The 17,697-nt window shown below is 35.4% G+C and overlaps 3 protein-coding genes across 3 annotated transcripts; all 3 read left to right on the forward strand.

Annotated features, from left to right (window-relative positions):
* The first annotated feature begins 71 nt into the window (after positions 1-71).
* Positions 72-952, forward strand: LOC109161898 (calmodulin-like protein 1). Its single transcript, XM_019310464.1, has one exon. It carries the CDS (start codon positions 157-159, stop codon positions 706-708), a length of 552 nt encoding a protein of 183 aa, XP_019166009.1. The 5' UTR covers positions 72-156; the 3' UTR covers positions 709-952.
* Positions 953-3,418: 2,466 nt separating this feature from the next.
* On the forward strand, positions 3,419-9,938 carry LOC109161891 (protein CHROMATIN REMODELING 25). Its single transcript, XM_019310457.1, has 21 exons — positions 3,419-3,675; positions 3,939-4,319; positions 5,109-5,195; positions 5,294-5,534; positions 5,624-5,749; positions 5,849-5,905; positions 5,999-6,085; positions 6,240-6,335; positions 6,493-6,543; positions 6,897-6,971; positions 7,068-7,154; positions 7,284-7,375; positions 7,504-7,636; positions 7,946-8,065; positions 8,193-8,306; positions 8,377-8,460; positions 8,545-8,619; positions 8,697-8,755; positions 8,944-9,118; positions 9,215-9,313; positions 9,388-9,938. The coding sequence occupies exons 1-21, from the start codon at positions 3,473-3,475 to the stop codon at positions 9,784-9,786; spliced, it is 2,841 nt and encodes a 946-aa protein (XP_019166002.1). The 5' UTR covers positions 3,419-3,472; the 3' UTR covers positions 9,787-9,938.
* A 6,616-nt stretch (positions 9,939-16,554) lies between these two features.
* LOC109161660 lies at positions 16,555-17,052 on the forward strand. The gene has a single exon (XM_019310151.1). It carries the CDS (start codon positions 16,555-16,557, stop codon positions 17,050-17,052), a length of 498 nt encoding a protein of 165 aa, XP_019165696.1.
* The last annotated feature ends 645 nt before the right edge of the window (positions 17,053-17,697 follow it).

Genomic DNA, 17,697 nt, shown 5'->3' on the forward strand with positions numbered 1-17,697 from the left:
TAACACGGCTCTCTTGTATCCTCTTTACTTTGATTGTCAGAAAGTCTTGACTCTTCTGTACCTCAATTCTCAGCCATTCTGGTATTTAAGGTTGGTTCATGTTTGATGACAGTTTGAAATTTCTCATATCTGCATAGAAAAAAAAAAGCCGAAACAATGTCAAGTTTTCTAGAAATCCAGTACAGCCTCTCAAAAAGCAAGTTATTGAGGAAGGCATCAAGGATGCTTTCCTCAAGTAGGCAAACTTCTTTCTCCTTTCCTGTCTACCAGCCATGTATGGACGAGCAGAAAAGAGTGTTCGATCGGTTTGACTCTAATGGAGATGGAAAGATCTCCCCTGATGAGTACAAAGCCTTTTTGAGATCTCTGGGAAAGAGCAAATTCCTCACTCGGGAAGTTCAGAAGATATTCGAGGTTGCTGATTCAGACGGCGATGGCTCTATAGATTTCAACGAGTTTGTGGAAGTGCAGAGGAAGGAAGCCGGGAGCAGAACCACGGATTTGCATTCCGCGTTTCGGGTATTTGACAGGGACGGTGATGGAAAGATTTGTGCAGAAGAAGTTTTTGAACTGATGCAGAAGCTGGGAGACGGGTGCAGCCTGTTGGATTGCCAGAAAATGGTGAAAGCTCGTGATGTTAATGGAGACGGCGTGATTGACATTGATGAGTTCATGAACATGATGACTCGGGGCACGTCTCTTTGTTAGAGGACGACAAAGGAATGCTCGTGCTCTTTGTTCTGTGTTAAAGTTGGATTTCGTTCCATAATTCTTTACCGCACGCACAAGACAGATTATTATGTTGATTTTAGATTATTATTTGTTGGTATGTTGGATTCAGGTTGCTTTTCTTGATCAATAATTTTATTCATTGTGTGTGTATATGTTGGAATAATATTGCATTGTATTGGAAGGAGTTTGAGATGAAACTAATAAAATCCTTAAAATGTCACCAATTTTGTAAATATTGACCGAGTAATTTGTCCGTCATTGATTCATTGTTACTTCTCCCAAAAGGTTGAATCTTCAATCCTAAGTGATTACATTTTGACCCGACAGAATATTTGGAAGGCTTTAAATTACGATGACTAAATAGACAGAATCAAATATCGGTGTAAACAAAGAATCTACCCACATTAGATGAAATCCTAAGACTTACAATGCATATATTGTACTTTCAATAATAAGACTAATCTATCTATCTCTATATCATCCCTATCTTTGGGTAGTAAACTATAAATACGCACCTCTATCACAGTCTAATTTATGCTATCACAATTTTATACTTTTGTATTCGATGAAAAAATATATAAATTTTTTACCAGAAGTAAACTAGTAGTATAATTCTAAAAGTTATTTCTATTTTCTTTCCTTTTTTAAAATAAAAATTAATCTTGACGAATATATAAAAATAGCAAGTCTATCGTGAACAATTTTTATATTGTGAACCATAATCCACATTATAAGATAGTCTAAGGGAGTCAAATTTGGAACCTTATACCTACCAAACTAACTTGATTGTTGCTCCCACTATAGGTAATATCGTAATAGTCTAATTGTACTTACATATGTAAGTTTAACGATTGCGTACTTAGTGTAAATGTGAATGTCTATCAAGTGTAAGGAAAAGAAAAAAAAAAATCACATTAATTTAAATAAAATGACGTCATGTTGGATTAGGGCAAATTATGCCTTGGAAACGTGTTCACCATGAATGGTGAACACGGGTCCAAACGGCGTCGTTTTTACGTAAAAAAATAAATACATTCGCTAATGTGGTGTTAACGGTGCGCGTTTGGTCAGATTATGAATTTTCTGTTATGAGATTATGAATGTGTTGTAAATTTATGATCTCATAACAGAAAATTCATAATCGCATAAAATAAAAACATTTATTAAATTATGAATTTTTTGTTATGAGATTATGAATTTACTGTAAATTCATAATCTCATAACAGAAAATTCATAATTTATGAATGTTGAAGAAGCTTGCGCTACAGAGGAGCAGCCATGGTTTCGGACGGGAATGTGTAGACATGGTTTCAAAGTGAATGTGCAGGCATGGATTCATGATTTATGAATGTCCGAAATCATTGCTCACCTCAAATTAAAGTGAAATCGCAAAATGTGAAAATGAAGAAGAAAAGTCACGCGATTAATTAAGAAAAAAAAAAAGATAACGGTGCACTAACACCGTTGGGACCATGTTCTCCATCCATGGTGAACAACGGAATTTTCCATGACATAAAGATTGTTGGATTAGAGTCTACAATACGTATAGTGGACTCTAGTATATGATATAATTTGACAATTGAGAAGGCACAGATAGGAGTGTGCAACTTTTGGTAAAAGTTCAGTTAACCGATTGACCCGAAAAATTCCGATTAATCATTTTTTAACCGATATACTTCGATTTGGTTAATGATTAAAGGTTTTATAGAATTTCGGTTAACGGTTAATTCCGTTAACCGGAATTATATATATAATTTTTTTTCTTATGAATTTATTACTATATGTATTGATGTAATTGATAATGTTAATTTTTATTTATAATTTTAAATATTAAAAAATGTAGTTAAAACAACTTCGATTAGTCGGTTAATTGAAAAAATTTAGTTTGATTAATTCAGTAATAAAAATTTCAATTCGATTAATGGTTAAAGCTTTAAAAAGATGGATTAATTTAGGGCAATTTATATCCTACACCACGGCGCGCGTTGCACTATGCGCCCAGATGCAAAACGACGTCGTTTTAATTATTTTTTTTTTTTGAAATTTCCCGCCCTAGTGAATGGCAGTAGTTTTTTCTTTAAAAAAAATCCGCTGTTCAAGAATGTACATAATGTTATACTAGAATACACATAATGTTATACATGAATGTACATAATTATATAACAAAATATACATACTCTTTTTAAAAGATAATACACATAATCTAACATAATACATAATAAACATAAACTTTTAACATAATACACATCAACTCTTAACATAATACACACAAATTTTCTGATTCGGATGTACATAATTGTATAAAAAGAATGTACATAATTGTATAAAAAATACACATAACTGTATGAACCAATACACATAACATTGTGAACAAATACACATAACGTTGTGAACAAATACACATAATCTCAACAACTTCTTACCGCGTCTCCCAACACTACCCAAAAACAACGTCGTTTTGGGAGGCGCGCGGCGCACAGTGCTATGTGCGCCGTGGTGTTAGTGCGCCGTGGTGTAGGATATAACGATTGTTAATTTAGTTTGGGAATGCAGGTGCCGACCATCCCATTTGGGCCAGATATTTGGATAAGTTCATACCGCTTAAAGCCCAGACCAGCCCAACATAATTTACCCGTGTCTCCAATTTACCGCCAAAAGGACCTGCAGATTTAAAATGCAGAGAGCACAAAACAGTGCTTGAACGAACTCAAGTACTCAGCGAAGCACAGGAGGTCGTCAAATGGACGATGAAGATGAGGCTCTTTCCGCTTCAGAACCAAGCGATTCGAGTGTCGAGTTCATCTCTGAGTCAGACAATGACGAGGACGACCTCGATTACAATTGTAATAGCGGCGACGAAGACGATGGCCATGGAGCTCAAACATCCAATCTCCGCTGCAGTCCGGAAGATCGGAAGTCGGAAAATGTGGCCGCTTTAGTCAGGTTCTTTAAATTTATTATCTCCATAAATATAGTTAAAACATTAAAATTATGATCACCCTTGTTTTGTGTTTTCATCTGATTCGGATGAAGGGGAAGGCCTTTGATGCTAGGGCTTCCAGTTTTCAAACTTAGTAATTTGATTTCTTAATACTAAATTACTAATGCAATAATTTAATTTAGAATTGTTATTGTTATTGTTATTTTTTCTTTCCTTCTGAATATTAATTGTTAAAGCTGAAAGTTCACGGTTGTCATGTAATTAGGGGAAACCTTGAAGTGAGAAGACAGTCAATACTTCCACGAGTCTATTCAGTAACTGATGCAGCTGTCAACGTCAGAAAGCCTTTTAAACCTCCGAGCTCAAATGGTTATAGTAGTAACAATGAACATCTGGCACGCCGTCTCTGGGCACGCAAAAGGTTTGTGCCATGGGGGTCCAATAGGCCAGCTTTGGTTGCAATCACGAACAGGGTAACTGTCCTTGAGACTGCTCATAAAGATGTGCCTGAAGAAGAGATATATCTGCCACCAGATGTGGAACCATTGCTGTTGTGGCAGCCTGAAGGATTTGGGGAGGAAGGCTGTGATTCAAAACCTATAGCAGTGGAACCTTTACTTGTTAAGTACCTCCGACCACATCAAAGGTACTGCACTTTTAATATGATAATTTATATTTCTGGAGGTGTTACTGAAATGCATGGAGGTAAACAGTTTGCTGATGCATACTATTCCAAGATCATCTGGAAGCATCACTTAAGATTTCTTGTATTTGATTTTGTTGCTGATGGCATGTTTAGTTTGAACACATTAGTTTCTAGCTAAATGTTGTGTTCCCGGGCAAAAGCACGTGTCAAGGGGCGAGGGAGGGGTGATTTGGTTGGCACTGGTTTGCCTATGGTGGAAGAGGCATTGGACAGCAGAAGTACAGAAAAGATAAAGAGGGTTTTATGGAGTTTCCTTCTCCTTGTTTTCTTATAAATTCTGGCTTAATTCATTAGCAACACAAACCTCTCTTCTTATAGAGAGAGTTACACTTTCCTAAAGTTAACAAAAGGAAACTTAGACTAAATAAGCTAATATAGAAACTAACTAAACTGATCTAGAAAAAGGAAACAAAGACTAACTAAAACATAAAAGGAAAGGAGAATCATTAAAGCTCCTTACCATAATTATTTGCTATTTCTAAAGGAACTAAATCAATTCTAATAGTAAAGAACATATCATCTACATTCCATTAAGCTTCCAGATGCTAGTTTTAACCAATTTACCAATTATTAAAAAATGTTTACTATTTTTCTTTCATTTTTGTTTGTAATTTGTTTTTTTTTTTTTAAATATTTGCTTCATGAACTTAAATTTGTTCTAGTATTGGAGTTTCAGTTGATATAATTTATTTTAAAGATTGGGAAATTTGTTCTTTGTTTTATTTGCAGAGAAGGTGTCCAGTTCATGTTTGATTGTGTTTCAGGACTTTTGAGCACTTCCAATATTAACGGATGCATTTTAGCTGATGATATGGGGTAAATATCGCTGAATATCTTCTGCAGTGATGCTGTTTTCACATCTGTTGAATGATTTTAAATGTCATGTTTCACTTGCTAATGTTCTTTCTGTCCAGTCTGGGGAAGACATTGCAGTCAATCACACTGCTTTACACACTTCTTCGTCAAGGTTTTGATGGAAAAGCAATGGTTAGGAAATCAATAATTGTGACTCCTACCAGTCTTGTCTCTAACTGGGAGGCTGAAATAAAGAAATGGGTTGGAGAAAGACTTAAACTTGTTGCTCTCTGTGAAAGCACTCGAGAGGATGCCATCTCTGGCATTAACAATTTTACTAGTCCACATAGTGATTTACAAGTAAACATTGTGATTATTTCCTATATATAGTGAATTTGAGATCATTATGGTAACTGGAGTACTGATGTATCATTTATGTAATCTTCCAGGTATTGATTGTTTCCTATGAGACATTTCGAATGCATTCTTCAAAGTTTAGTAATGATATTTCGTGTGACCTCCTCATATGTGATGAGGCTCACAGGTTGAAAAATGATCAGACATTGACTAATCGAGTAAGATAAAGTTTTTACATAATGCTGTATCTTTTATTGTTTTTGATCAACTTTTTGCAGAATCCATATGAGATCACTGACTACTGATTTTTGCATTAGGCCTTGGCTTCTTTGTCATGCAAGCGCCGCATTTTGCTGTCAGGGACTCCAATGCAAGTGAGAATTGCATCAAATTTATAATTCCTTTTGCTTGTCAAATTCTGTCATGCTTTGCTTTGATGCAGTATTTTGTTCACATTTATCTTCCAGAATGATCTAGAGGAATTTTATTCCATGGTAAATTTTACTAACCCTGGAATCTTGGGAGATGCTGCATACTTTCGCCGTTACTATGAGGTTAGCTCAATATCCAGTATTTATTAAAAGTTTTTATAAGTTGCTTTTTATGTATTATTGCCTTGACATTCCCCAATTTTGTGGGGATAAGCAGTGTACGCATTTTTAACATTAATATAAAATGCATATCTGACCACCAAAAGACAACTTTTAGATGCCCATTGTTTGTGGTAGAGAACCCTCTGCTACTGAAGAAGAGAAGAGACTAGGTACTGAACGTTCTACAGAGCTGAGTGCAAAAGTTAACCAGGCAAGTATCTTCTGATATTGGTGCATTTCTGGAATGTGCTGTTACTTCTGTGTGCTGCTTTAGTGATCATCTCTTGAGTGCTTATATAAGGAGCATGTGCTGCTCTTGTAATTTCTTTCTAATAATACTACTGATAACTGATATATTTGTGCAACAGTTTATATTGCGGAGGACTAATGCATTGTTGTCAAATCACTTACCACCAAAGGTAACATAATGAAACAATAATATTTGCTTCTTAAGATATGCCGCAGGTTCTTTTATGCTCCAAGCGCCTAAATTTAATCTTAGTTGCTGAACATAATACACTCTTTGCCATTGTTATTTGGTGTAAATGTTACTTCTGTTACTCTAATATTTCTCAAACAAGTAAGTTTAGTGCTTTTGATAATTTGTTGTTTCTAAATCGTTTCTTTGATATCTCTCTTATAAATGCCTGTGCTTTTGATAATCTTGTAAATATGGTTGTGAAAGCTCACTTCATTAATTTTCTATTAGGCTAAAACTCTTCCAAGTTTTCCTGCTTAACATGTGACCGTTAATCTTTATTTGTCCTTGCAGATAATTGAAGTTGTATGCTGCAAGTTGTCACCTTTGCAAGTGGAACTTTACAACCATTTTATACATTCAAAAAATGTAAATTCACACTCTTGTTTATTTATGTGAGGGATGTACAGTCTCTAACCTTTGTGATAATGTTTAGATGTATTTGCTTGCAATTTTTAATTACAGGTTAAACGGGCAATTACAGAGGAAACAAAACAATCGAAAATCTTAGCTTACATTACTGCCTTAAAGAAGCTATGCAATCATCCAAAGGTACTACATCATACACTAGGCTCTATGTTTTCCCTATTTGGCAATTGAAATATTGTCTCTCGCTCTCATTATCTCATTTGTGCCATTCATGAGTATGAAGAATCATTTTTTGTGTGTTATATTTTGAAGCTAATATATGACACAATAAAGAGTGGGAGTCCAGGGACTAAAGGGTTTGAAGATTGTATCCACTTATTCCCTCATGAAATGTTTTCCGGAAGGTAAGTTTTGAAAATGTGTTTGACAATTGTACTGGTTAGTGGTTACGTTGTTTCCTCTCAGAATAGTTTTGACAGTATTGGCTATTTTATTTGACATTAATGAAAGTATCTTCCCTGATTGCTCTTAGGTCTGGTTCATGGACTGGTGGAGCTGGGCTTTGGGTTGAACTATCTGGAAAAATGCATGTATTAGCTCGGTTATTGGCTCAACTCCGTCAATCAACTGATGATAGAATTGTTCTAGTCTCAAACTACACTCAGGTGTGGAATAGTAACTATGGATAATTTTTCTTGTTTTTCCTCATTGGCTAACTGTTGCTGGAACTTGTAGGTTTTTTGTTTTTTTTCCCCCACTCAGTATTTCAGGACCTCAGGTGTCAGTTTTTTGAGTATTATGCCTTCTGTAGTGTAAATATAATTTGTGCTCATGAACTTTAGAATCTAATTATGTTATGACACTTGGTTTTTAGTTTGAATATCAAGAGTAGTTTTTTAGTTATCTTGTCAGTTTTTGCGTTTATCTCTCTCTCTCTCTCTCTTGTTTCAAATATTTTATCTTTGGATAAGCAGACGCTGGACCTTTTTGCTCAACTCTGTCGTGAAAGGAGATATCCCTTCTTGAGACTTGATGGATCTACCTCAATTAGCAAAAGACAAAAGTTGGTTAATTGTTTTAATGATCCATCAAAGGTTTGTGAATTATGCCCTTAAAAATCTGGTCCGTACTATGCACTTGAGAAACATTGACCTATCTTGCCAAACAATTTGCTCATGTTTTGAATGCTTTGTAGTAAGAGAATTCAATTTAATATATCAGGATGAGTTTGCCTTTCTCCTGAGTAGCAAGGCAGGAGGTTGTGGCCTCAATTTGATTGGTGGAAATAGGCTGGTGTTATTTGATCCGGACTGGAATCCTGCAAATGACAAACAGGTATAGTTTTTTGGCTTGGAAATTACTGTATGATGGCAAACAATACTGGCATTAAAATTTTAATTTTCAGGCTGCGGCTAGAGTATGGAGGGATGGCCAGAAGAAGAGGGTTTATGTCTATCGGTTTTTGAGTACAGGAACTATTGAAGAGAAGGTTGGTTCACTGATATTACAGCCTGATACTATTGTGAATTAGTTAGGATATATTTTTGTGAAGTAGTACTTGCTTCTGCTGCAGATTTACCAGCGTCAAATGTCAAAAGAGGGACTTCAGCAAGTTATTCAACAGGAACATGCAGATTCTGAGAACCAGGTAATTTTGTTGCTTCTATTTCCTTGCCATGCTATTTGTAGTAGTCATTAATTCATAATACCATCACATGTTTTCAGGGAAATCTCCTTTCAACTGAAGATCTAAGGGACCTGTTCACTTTTCATGATAGCGTGAGGTTTGTTCCTATGCTTGATTTGTTGGTTTTGGATGATAGCACAGAACATTAACAACTCTATCACATCATTATTAGTTAGTGCCACAAAATTTTAAACTTCTTTTGCAAGTGTTGAATATGAGTGAGCTGCCCAGGACTTGCTTGTTATGAAACCTAAATTTCTGTTGGTATTATAAATTACTATGCAGGTCTGAAATTCATGAAAAGATTAGCTGCAACCGTTGCCAAGAATATGAGGTGATGCTAGATGACACTTGTGAAGCAAAGTCTACAGATGAACAAGATAAATCCAACCAAGAGGATATCGGGGGATTTGCAGGTGTTGCTGGTTGCTCGAACAAGTTAAAAAGCTCAGAGAAGCAGGTCTGCAAGTTTTCTTAAGCCAAACCCCCTCACATTTTAATTTTGTCACTCATAAACCAAAGGCAAAACTTTGAAGCTTTGAAATAATTTCCACAGATTGGAACTCCAAAGGAAGAGGATTTAGCTAACTGGGGGCATCATTTTTTCCCAACGTCAGTTCCCGATACTATTTTTCCGGCTGCAGCTGGTGATGAGGTCAGTTAAACGTTGGAATTTCCTTAAACTTGTTAAACTGTACAGCCTCTCATCATTCTTTTTGTAGCATGCAGGTTTCTTTTGTTTTCACATGCCAAGTTGAGGGGAAGCTGGTGCCTGTTGAATCATCGGTGAAGCAAAAACCAAAACCCCAAGGCGGGCAAACGAACATTTCCACTTTGAAAAGCAACCTACTCCAGAGACCAGCGGCTTTATCTCCACGCCTAGCAGTATCCAGCATGAAGGAACCTCAAGAAGCACCACCACAATCTCCTTTCAGTGGGGTTTCCTCTAAGATGAGCACATTGCCAGCTTTTTTTAAGCCCGTGCAAAAGCAACGGACCAACTCTATCAAGCTAACAAGACCTTTGGACCATACAAAAATGAAATCCAACAGAGTAATCTCTTCCCGGAATCAGTTACCTCAAAAAAGAACTTCTCCAGATGCTATGGGCGACGATGATTTTGTATAGACTTTACCTGTTTACTTATTCTTCTAAATTACATGAAAAAAAAAAAAAAAGTGATTAGGTGAACATATATATAAATCTCACAATTTGTTTGATTTTAGACATGAGGTGTTAATAATGTTTAAGGTATTTGATTAAAGGAACACAAGAAATCATTTTTCATGCAATTCTGGATAATCCAAGTAATGTTGATTGGCAGAGAAAGGTTTGCACATATATATTATTATACTCACTAGAATATGTTGTTTGCATCCATTGACCTGGGGCCTTTGCACTCAGAGGAAGGTGCATATTTGATTTAGGGGAAAATTTGCAGTCATTACCCAAATGTGCATTTTTATTGATGTATGCTATATGACTTTAATTAGAGTTATAGGGGTTGAGTGAAATTATTGAAGCAGTATCAACTATGGCATCCCTTGTCTGAGTTGTCCACATTCCAAAAAAAACAAGGACTTCCGCTGAAATTTTTTCTTTTCTTTAGTTGATAACAATATTTACTATGTCATTTTAAATTAAAAAATATCCAATATATATATTCCTGTAAAAATGAAAATGAGTGGAAGACCAAAAGACAAAGATGATCAAACGGAATCTAAGCTGCTCTCAGGGAAACTACTCATTTGAGGGAATATGCTAATAATAAGATGGATGGTTGAACTTGGAACCCATGTTCACACTGCATGTAATTAAGGGTAGATTTTATTATAAAATGGGTTGTATGTCCAATAAGCCAATCCATAAACCATTTCTATTTCCTTCCCAATGAGGTATGTTGGGGAAGAGACTCAATTAATAATTAATCAAAGTAAATAAATGCTTAATTACAGGCTTGATTGAATAGGGGCAACATGCAAAGCACCCTACTTTAAAGAAATTAAACCGTATAGCTAGAAACAATTTTCAATTCTCTATCGCCTAAATTTAGCTCACAGTAAGATATCAATGTTTAAAAATGTAAGGATTATACATACAATACAGTGAGCAGATAGCTTGTGTGCACTGAACTAAGCCTTGTGATTTGTCACTAAATTATCGTTGTGATTTACATTATCTCTAATGCTCTGTGGAGCTTTTAGGGTTGTGGATTCATTATTTGGGCAAGAAAGGGTTTTCTCTTGATCTGACATTGCAAAATGTGCAAACAGAGGGCATTAAATAATGTATAAGAAAACACAGTACACAACACCTTAAATTAGGAATGAAAACGACAACATTTGTTCACCATATGGGAGACCATGAAGACATAGTAGCTGCTGCTTCTTTTAGACCAATCCTATGTGTAGTAATTTGTCCTCTTCTCTTGCCCCAATAATTTGTCCTCTTCTCCTCTAGGAGATTTGTCGTCTATGGTCTTCTCACTTCTCACTACTCACCAAATGACTTTCACAGTTTTAGTCTAAGGAATCAGCCACCTGTTGAATACCCATTTGGCCACCAGAGATTCAAATTCCATTTAAGGATATAACCCGTCCCCATGTACTCTGAGAATTTTTTTTTTTTTTTTTTTTTTCATGTCAGCCATCCATATCCATGGAATTGGAATCTTAATTTTCATATTTTTTTTATTTTTTTTTGGAAAATAATTTTCATATTTATTAATACTGTCATTTTGGTTGTCGATATGATCTGCATTTGCTTGGAAATGGCACTGTACATTGTAAAACTAGAAGTGAAGCTTTAATTTGTATGGTTCCTTTTTCTTCTTCTTTTTAGGAACAGATATGGGACTACTTAGCTTGCTTGTGCAGTTCTAGAGCATGCATGTGCCATGCTTAAGGGGAAAACATGTTTTATAGTACTTAAATCTTGATTAGATTCCCATAATCATTCATATATTATACTAATTAAAATGTGGTTCCCATGTTCTGTGCAAGTGCTTGTTTGACTGCTTTTCACTCAGATTCAGCTTCTTCACTCCTCCCAGCACTAATTAAGTAAATATAGGTGGATGGATAGGTTATATATATATATATATATATATATATATATATATATATATATATATATATATATATATAGGGAAGGGATCGGGTGCATTTGTTGCTTCCCGTGTGGATGTGCGGTGGATTAATGTGCGTGAGGTTTATACTTAATGTGCGTGAGATTTGTACTCAGTGTGCGTGCGTCATGTTAATATGCTTGAGTTTTGTAGTTAATGTGTCTGTGTATTGTGTTTAATGTGCGTGAGATTTGTGCTTAATATGCGTGCCTATTTCAGAATTACGAGCTCAGAAAGAAGTTAACGCCCAAGCTTCTTGTTACTTCTTCCTTCAATTTGGCCATGGATTCTGGATTATCAGCTAGTGCAGTTAATGTTTATATAAATGGCGCACGCACAGTAAAATTTGCATAGCAGCTAAGTATGGATTTCTGTTGTATTATTCCCATAATTTTTAACCACCATAGCTCGCCTCCGCATTATCATTATTGGGGAAGAAGCTGACATCAATATTTTCTGCTGCATTTTACACATTCATGCACATTAAATACAAATCTCAGGCACATTAAACACAACACTTACGCACATTGAGTACAAATCTCACGCACATTAATCCACCGCACATCCGCGCCGAAAGCAATAAATGTACGGGAACCTTTCAATATATATATATATATATATATGTGCGCGCGGGGGCTCCAGCTTACAATTAATTATAATGCAGTAAAAGCAGGAGCGCGCTGTTAGATCTAGGGGTGGACTTATGCTGCCTGCCTGCCTGTAATAGCCAAAGGAAACAGCAATTAACTCCTTGCGGTGCTCAAAGGTCCAAATATATATCCCAAGTATATTCCTCATCACCGCTCCATGGGTTCAATATTTAAATGAACAAAACATCCCCATTATTGCCTGCAACCTATAATAATATAAAATTACAGAAAAACAAATTTTTAGTACAGTTTAGATGAAACTGAAACGCATCCTTCCACTATTTAATTTGAGTAGGCAACTGAAATTCGGAGAAGTAAAAATTGATAGAGAATTTTGATAGCTTCAATGCTTGTATTGAATTCAGAACCCTTTACAATGTGATCTCAGAAAATCAGAGGTATTTATATACGATATTTGGTCTTTGAAAAAGGAAAGGGGAAGAAATTATTCAAATTAACAAGTTTGAACTTAAGGAAGTTTTTCAACCGCTAGACAAGTTTCCTAATGTTGAAAAAGGAAACTCAGGCGCCAAACTGGAAAGAATCTTCACCAAATCTTCATTAACGGCCTCTAAGCGCGGCACCCGGTCGAGACTCCTCCGACAGCCTAGTTTGGTCGCTCAAGCGGGCCGATCGGCAAGCTAATTAAACATGTGGTGGACCGGAGCTAGGCTACCGAGGGCCTCCCTACCCTTCAATTAATCAAACCGCCTTCTCCTGACCGCCTAGGGGCACACCTGAGTGGGTACCCTACTAAGGGTATCCATCAATAGTCTAATGTTAAAACTCATTGACTACTTGATGTTGATCTTGTAATGAAATTGCTCCGTGTCACACATCTAGATGACGTGACTTGTGAAAAATGTTGTAACTCTTCGTGTCTATTGATTGACACTACAAGAAAAATCTCGATTCACGACGACGGAACAATTTCGTCGCAAAAATTAAAAATTCCGTCATCCAATTCTGTAGTTAAAATAGATTTTACTTAAAAAAATTAAATATTGTGGCGATGGAATAAACAATCGTCCAAATTTCGTCGCCAACCTCAAACATCAAATCTCTCTTAATGTCAAAAAAATCGCAACAGAATAAATTTATGTTGCCAATTCCATCGCCATATCACGACAGACATGTAGGGCGTCGCATTTTCTATCACCAATGTGTCAACATATTAGCGACCGAATTGATCTCATCATCACATTCTGTAGCAAACATAAATTTTTATTTAAAAAATTAAATATTTTAGCAACGTAAAGAACATTCGTCATAGTAGTAATTGAGTAGTAAATGTTACTCAACATAGTAAGACTTTGGAGATCATCACTATTAACTTACGACATCATGCAACAAGAGCTGAGTAGCATAACAATTTGCATTAAGCAGTATAGTACAACTTAAACATCAGATTTCAAAGACGAGTTATATACAACGGTTGGACAAAAGTCTACACTAGTCGAATACTGACTGATTGTTTTATTTGCAAGTTGCTTCTTTGAATTTGTTTCACTCCTATAGACAAATTCAAAATCTCAATGGAGATCATCAATCTATATATTAAAAAAAAAAAAAAAAACTTTCTTTAATTTACTCCTCCATCCTACCCATCTCTTTGAAAGCTCTCATGCATAACATAATATTTCTCAATATACCATTCATGATATATTATGTGTTAAAAGAAAACATAGTAAAAATACATGAATCATGTGTTGCTTCATAATTGTGGTGTTTGGAAGGATGCACAACCTTGGATTAAACTTTTGTTTGTTGCTGACAAGGATGTTATTACCATGATGATCATTAAGTGGCATGCATGGTTAGGCATAAAAAGTTACTTATTACCTAGGAAAAGCTGTGTTCACACAACATATATATATTTTATTGTCATCAGATCATCATCAGTTCTTATCCGGTGAGGTAAATAGTCAACAAAGAAGGCTGATATACACTCGTTTTGAGGAACTTAGTTTGTTGCTTTATCCATTTTCAATGTTTTTTAGATGATAGACATTGAATTGCTCCAGCAGCCTGATTGGTTAATGGAGTGATTTGATGAGAGTATCTTACAGCAGATCAGAGAATTGAAGAATATAATGCATGCTTAGCTTATTGTTTATTTTAATTTAAAGCTTGCTAGGATTCACATGTCTGCAATGTTAGATTGAGAAAGACCAGATTTCAAAACGTCTTTTCAAGCAAAAAGAGAACGAAGACGACAATATTTCTAATATTTTTATGTGCAATGTGTAGAACAGATCTGACTACCATTGTCTATCTTCTTTCACAATTTTATATCATATATGGCATCTAGCTTCCTAGTTCACGTTAAACTATAGGTGAAAGCATTTTGTGGTGCACCACATAGCACTCACAAGTGCACCACTGAAATATACATGATACAAAAAATTATCAAAATACCACCCTATTTTTTACTATTGATCTAAGCGAATTCAGTGGTTAATAGAGCATGAGAGAGCTGGGCCGCATTTGAATATATATATATATATATATATATATATATATATATATATATATATATATATATATATATATATAGGATTATTTTCAAATACGAACCTCCCATAAAATACAAACCTCCCTTAAAATACAAATTGTGTGCATGTGAGTATGTTAATGTGTGCACAAGCTAATCGCAGATATTGTTAGCAGTGTGCATGTAAGTATGTTAATGTGTACACGAGCTTTGATGGATGGTTGTGATTTTTTTCCTCATACACTTTGTGTGCATGTAAGTATATTAATGTGTGCACGAGCTTTGATGGATGATTGTGATTTTTCTTCCTACGCGCTTTGTGCATGTAAGTATGTTAATGTGTGCACGAGCTAATCCCAGAAATTGTTGGCAGTGCGCCTTGTGTGCACGTAAGTATGTTAATGTGTGCACGAGCTAATTCCAGAAATTGTTGGCAGTGCGCCCTGTGTGCACGTAAGTATGTTAATGTGTGCACGAGCTCAAGTTTGTATTTTAAAGGGGTTTGTATTTGAATGCAACCCTATATATATATATATATATATATATATATATATATATATATCATTTATTATCTGTTTTTTTTTAATTATTTCAATTTTTCATTCTTTAGTTGAGCCTTCAATGGAGAAGAATAGACAAAAAAATACAATAAGTTGTGGTAGTGTTGATATTTTGTTCTCTCAATTGTTACTTGTTATGTATTTTAGTCATTCATTTTCATTTTTTAAAAATTCTGTTCATCAATTATTTTTAACATTGTCAATCTAGTCTCTCAATTAACTAATTATATTGTTAATATTTTGTTTGCTTTTGGGATGCGCGGGTCTTTTAGAATTTACACAACTACTAGGATTAGTTAACTGAGGAACAATTGAGAGACTGCAGTTTTTAAATTTTAAAATGAGGATTATAATAAATTATATAAAGGGTAGAGTTACGTTGTCAACAACTAGTAGGCTACATAGGTTTAGCCCGCACATTATTAATTTTTTTTTTGAGGTGAGGTGACTTAGGTGAGGGAGGGATGACAGTTTACACCTCTACGTGTTGTGTGACTGTGAGGAATTGAGGATCAACTAAGGGATGACAGACTACGATTTGAGGGAGCGAGAGATTGTGAATGCGAGCTATATATTGTTTTGTTAAGTTTATTAGGAATTTTTAAAATTTTAATAAACTCACTAGTCGGATTTACTACTTGGCCCAATATGAGATTTTTATATTAGAATCCAATTCGAAGTAAAAACTGGTTAAATAATGAACCCAATTTGATGAATTGGACCCGTTTTAACCACTCTAATAAAAATTAAGCATGGAAAAATAAAAAAATTTGATATTTTTCCTAAAAAAAAACATGGGTAGCTAATGATTGAAAAGTATGGTTAAAGTGTTGGACTAGAAATGGTTTTACAAGGGCTAATCTAATATTTTTATTGTTGATGTGGTCATTGCCTTGGAGACTTCTCCCAAGTAAATCTAAATTACAGACAGTAATATACACACACAACAACTCAGCAGTATATAAACATGAAGATTCCAGCTAGCGGAGAGAAGAGAAAAAGGCAGGAGAGCTGAGGGTGGGCATCTATCCATCGATCGGATCAATAATCATGGCATGTTTAAACATGTTGAGCAATGAGCAGCAAGCTTCAGGGGTGTGTGCAGCAAGGATCTCCTTCTCCAATGATTTCGCAGATTCTTCTCATCAACACCCCATGACGATGAGCTACAAGGAGGCGCCCGTCTCCTCCGACAACTTCGAGTTCTCCGTCTCCGGCTACACTATGATTTCTGCAGACCAGGTTTTCTGCAAGGGAAAACTGCTGCCATTCAAGGACAGCAAGACAACCACGCTTCGAGATGAGCTCCTGCAAGGTAATGACGACGACTATGGAGATCTGTTTCCCAGAATAACAATGCCCAGCAAGGGGTCGGGGTCGGGGTCGGGGATGAGCCGGTGGAGGGAGCGTTTGGGGTTGAAGAGATCCCACATTATTTTTCCTAGGAAACCCAACAATAATAATAAGAACCTCCAACGAATCGATGAAACCAAGGTCGCTGATGATTTGTTCATCAATGAACAAGCCTGTTGCAATGCCGCAACTTCACACCAGAAAAGCTAGTAATTAAGTAGAGGAGGAGTACGTGTGTTTTCTTGATTGATTAATATTAGAGCTGAACGATCTGAGCAGCAAGCAATTCAAGCTAAGTTCGTTGTTTAAGAATTTTGGGGTGTTGTTAATCTATCTCATCTGACTCACTGGATCTATCTAACCTGGATATTAATGCATTATATTTTCGATCTATCTATCTATCTTTTCTTCCATTTCCTTGACTTTGATAGATATTCTTCCATCTCCACTCCGTCTGATTTTGTACTTCATGTGTCAAGACCAAGAACAACTACTGGATTATTATGCATGTACACATACATACATGCATTGTCATTTTCTTCTTCATATATAGTTTGTACAAATCTTTAATTTGCACTTTCAACTATCTTTAATTTGTACGGAGTAATAATTAATGTAGGATTGTGCACTGTATTTTATCCATCATCATTTACTTTACTGCTGCCATTTCTTTCATTCATTTCTTGGAAATTATATTTCTACTATGCACAACTTTCAAGCTAAGATATAAAGATCCAATTAAAATAAACGAACAGTGAACAACACTAAAATTATTATTCTCCTAAGAAATAACAAGCTAAGGATTAAAGAAGGAAAGAATTAAGTGGCTAAGAATTGTTGACTCTCTAGGGTGTT

Source organism: Ipomoea nil, unplaced genomic scaffold (assembly GCF_001879475.1).
Source record: "Ipomoea nil cultivar Tokyo-kokei standard unplaced genomic scaffold, Asagao_1.1 scaffold2926, whole genome shotgun sequence".
NCBI classification, from domain to species: domain Eukaryota; kingdom Viridiplantae; phylum Streptophyta; class Magnoliopsida; order Solanales; family Convolvulaceae; genus Ipomoea; species Ipomoea nil.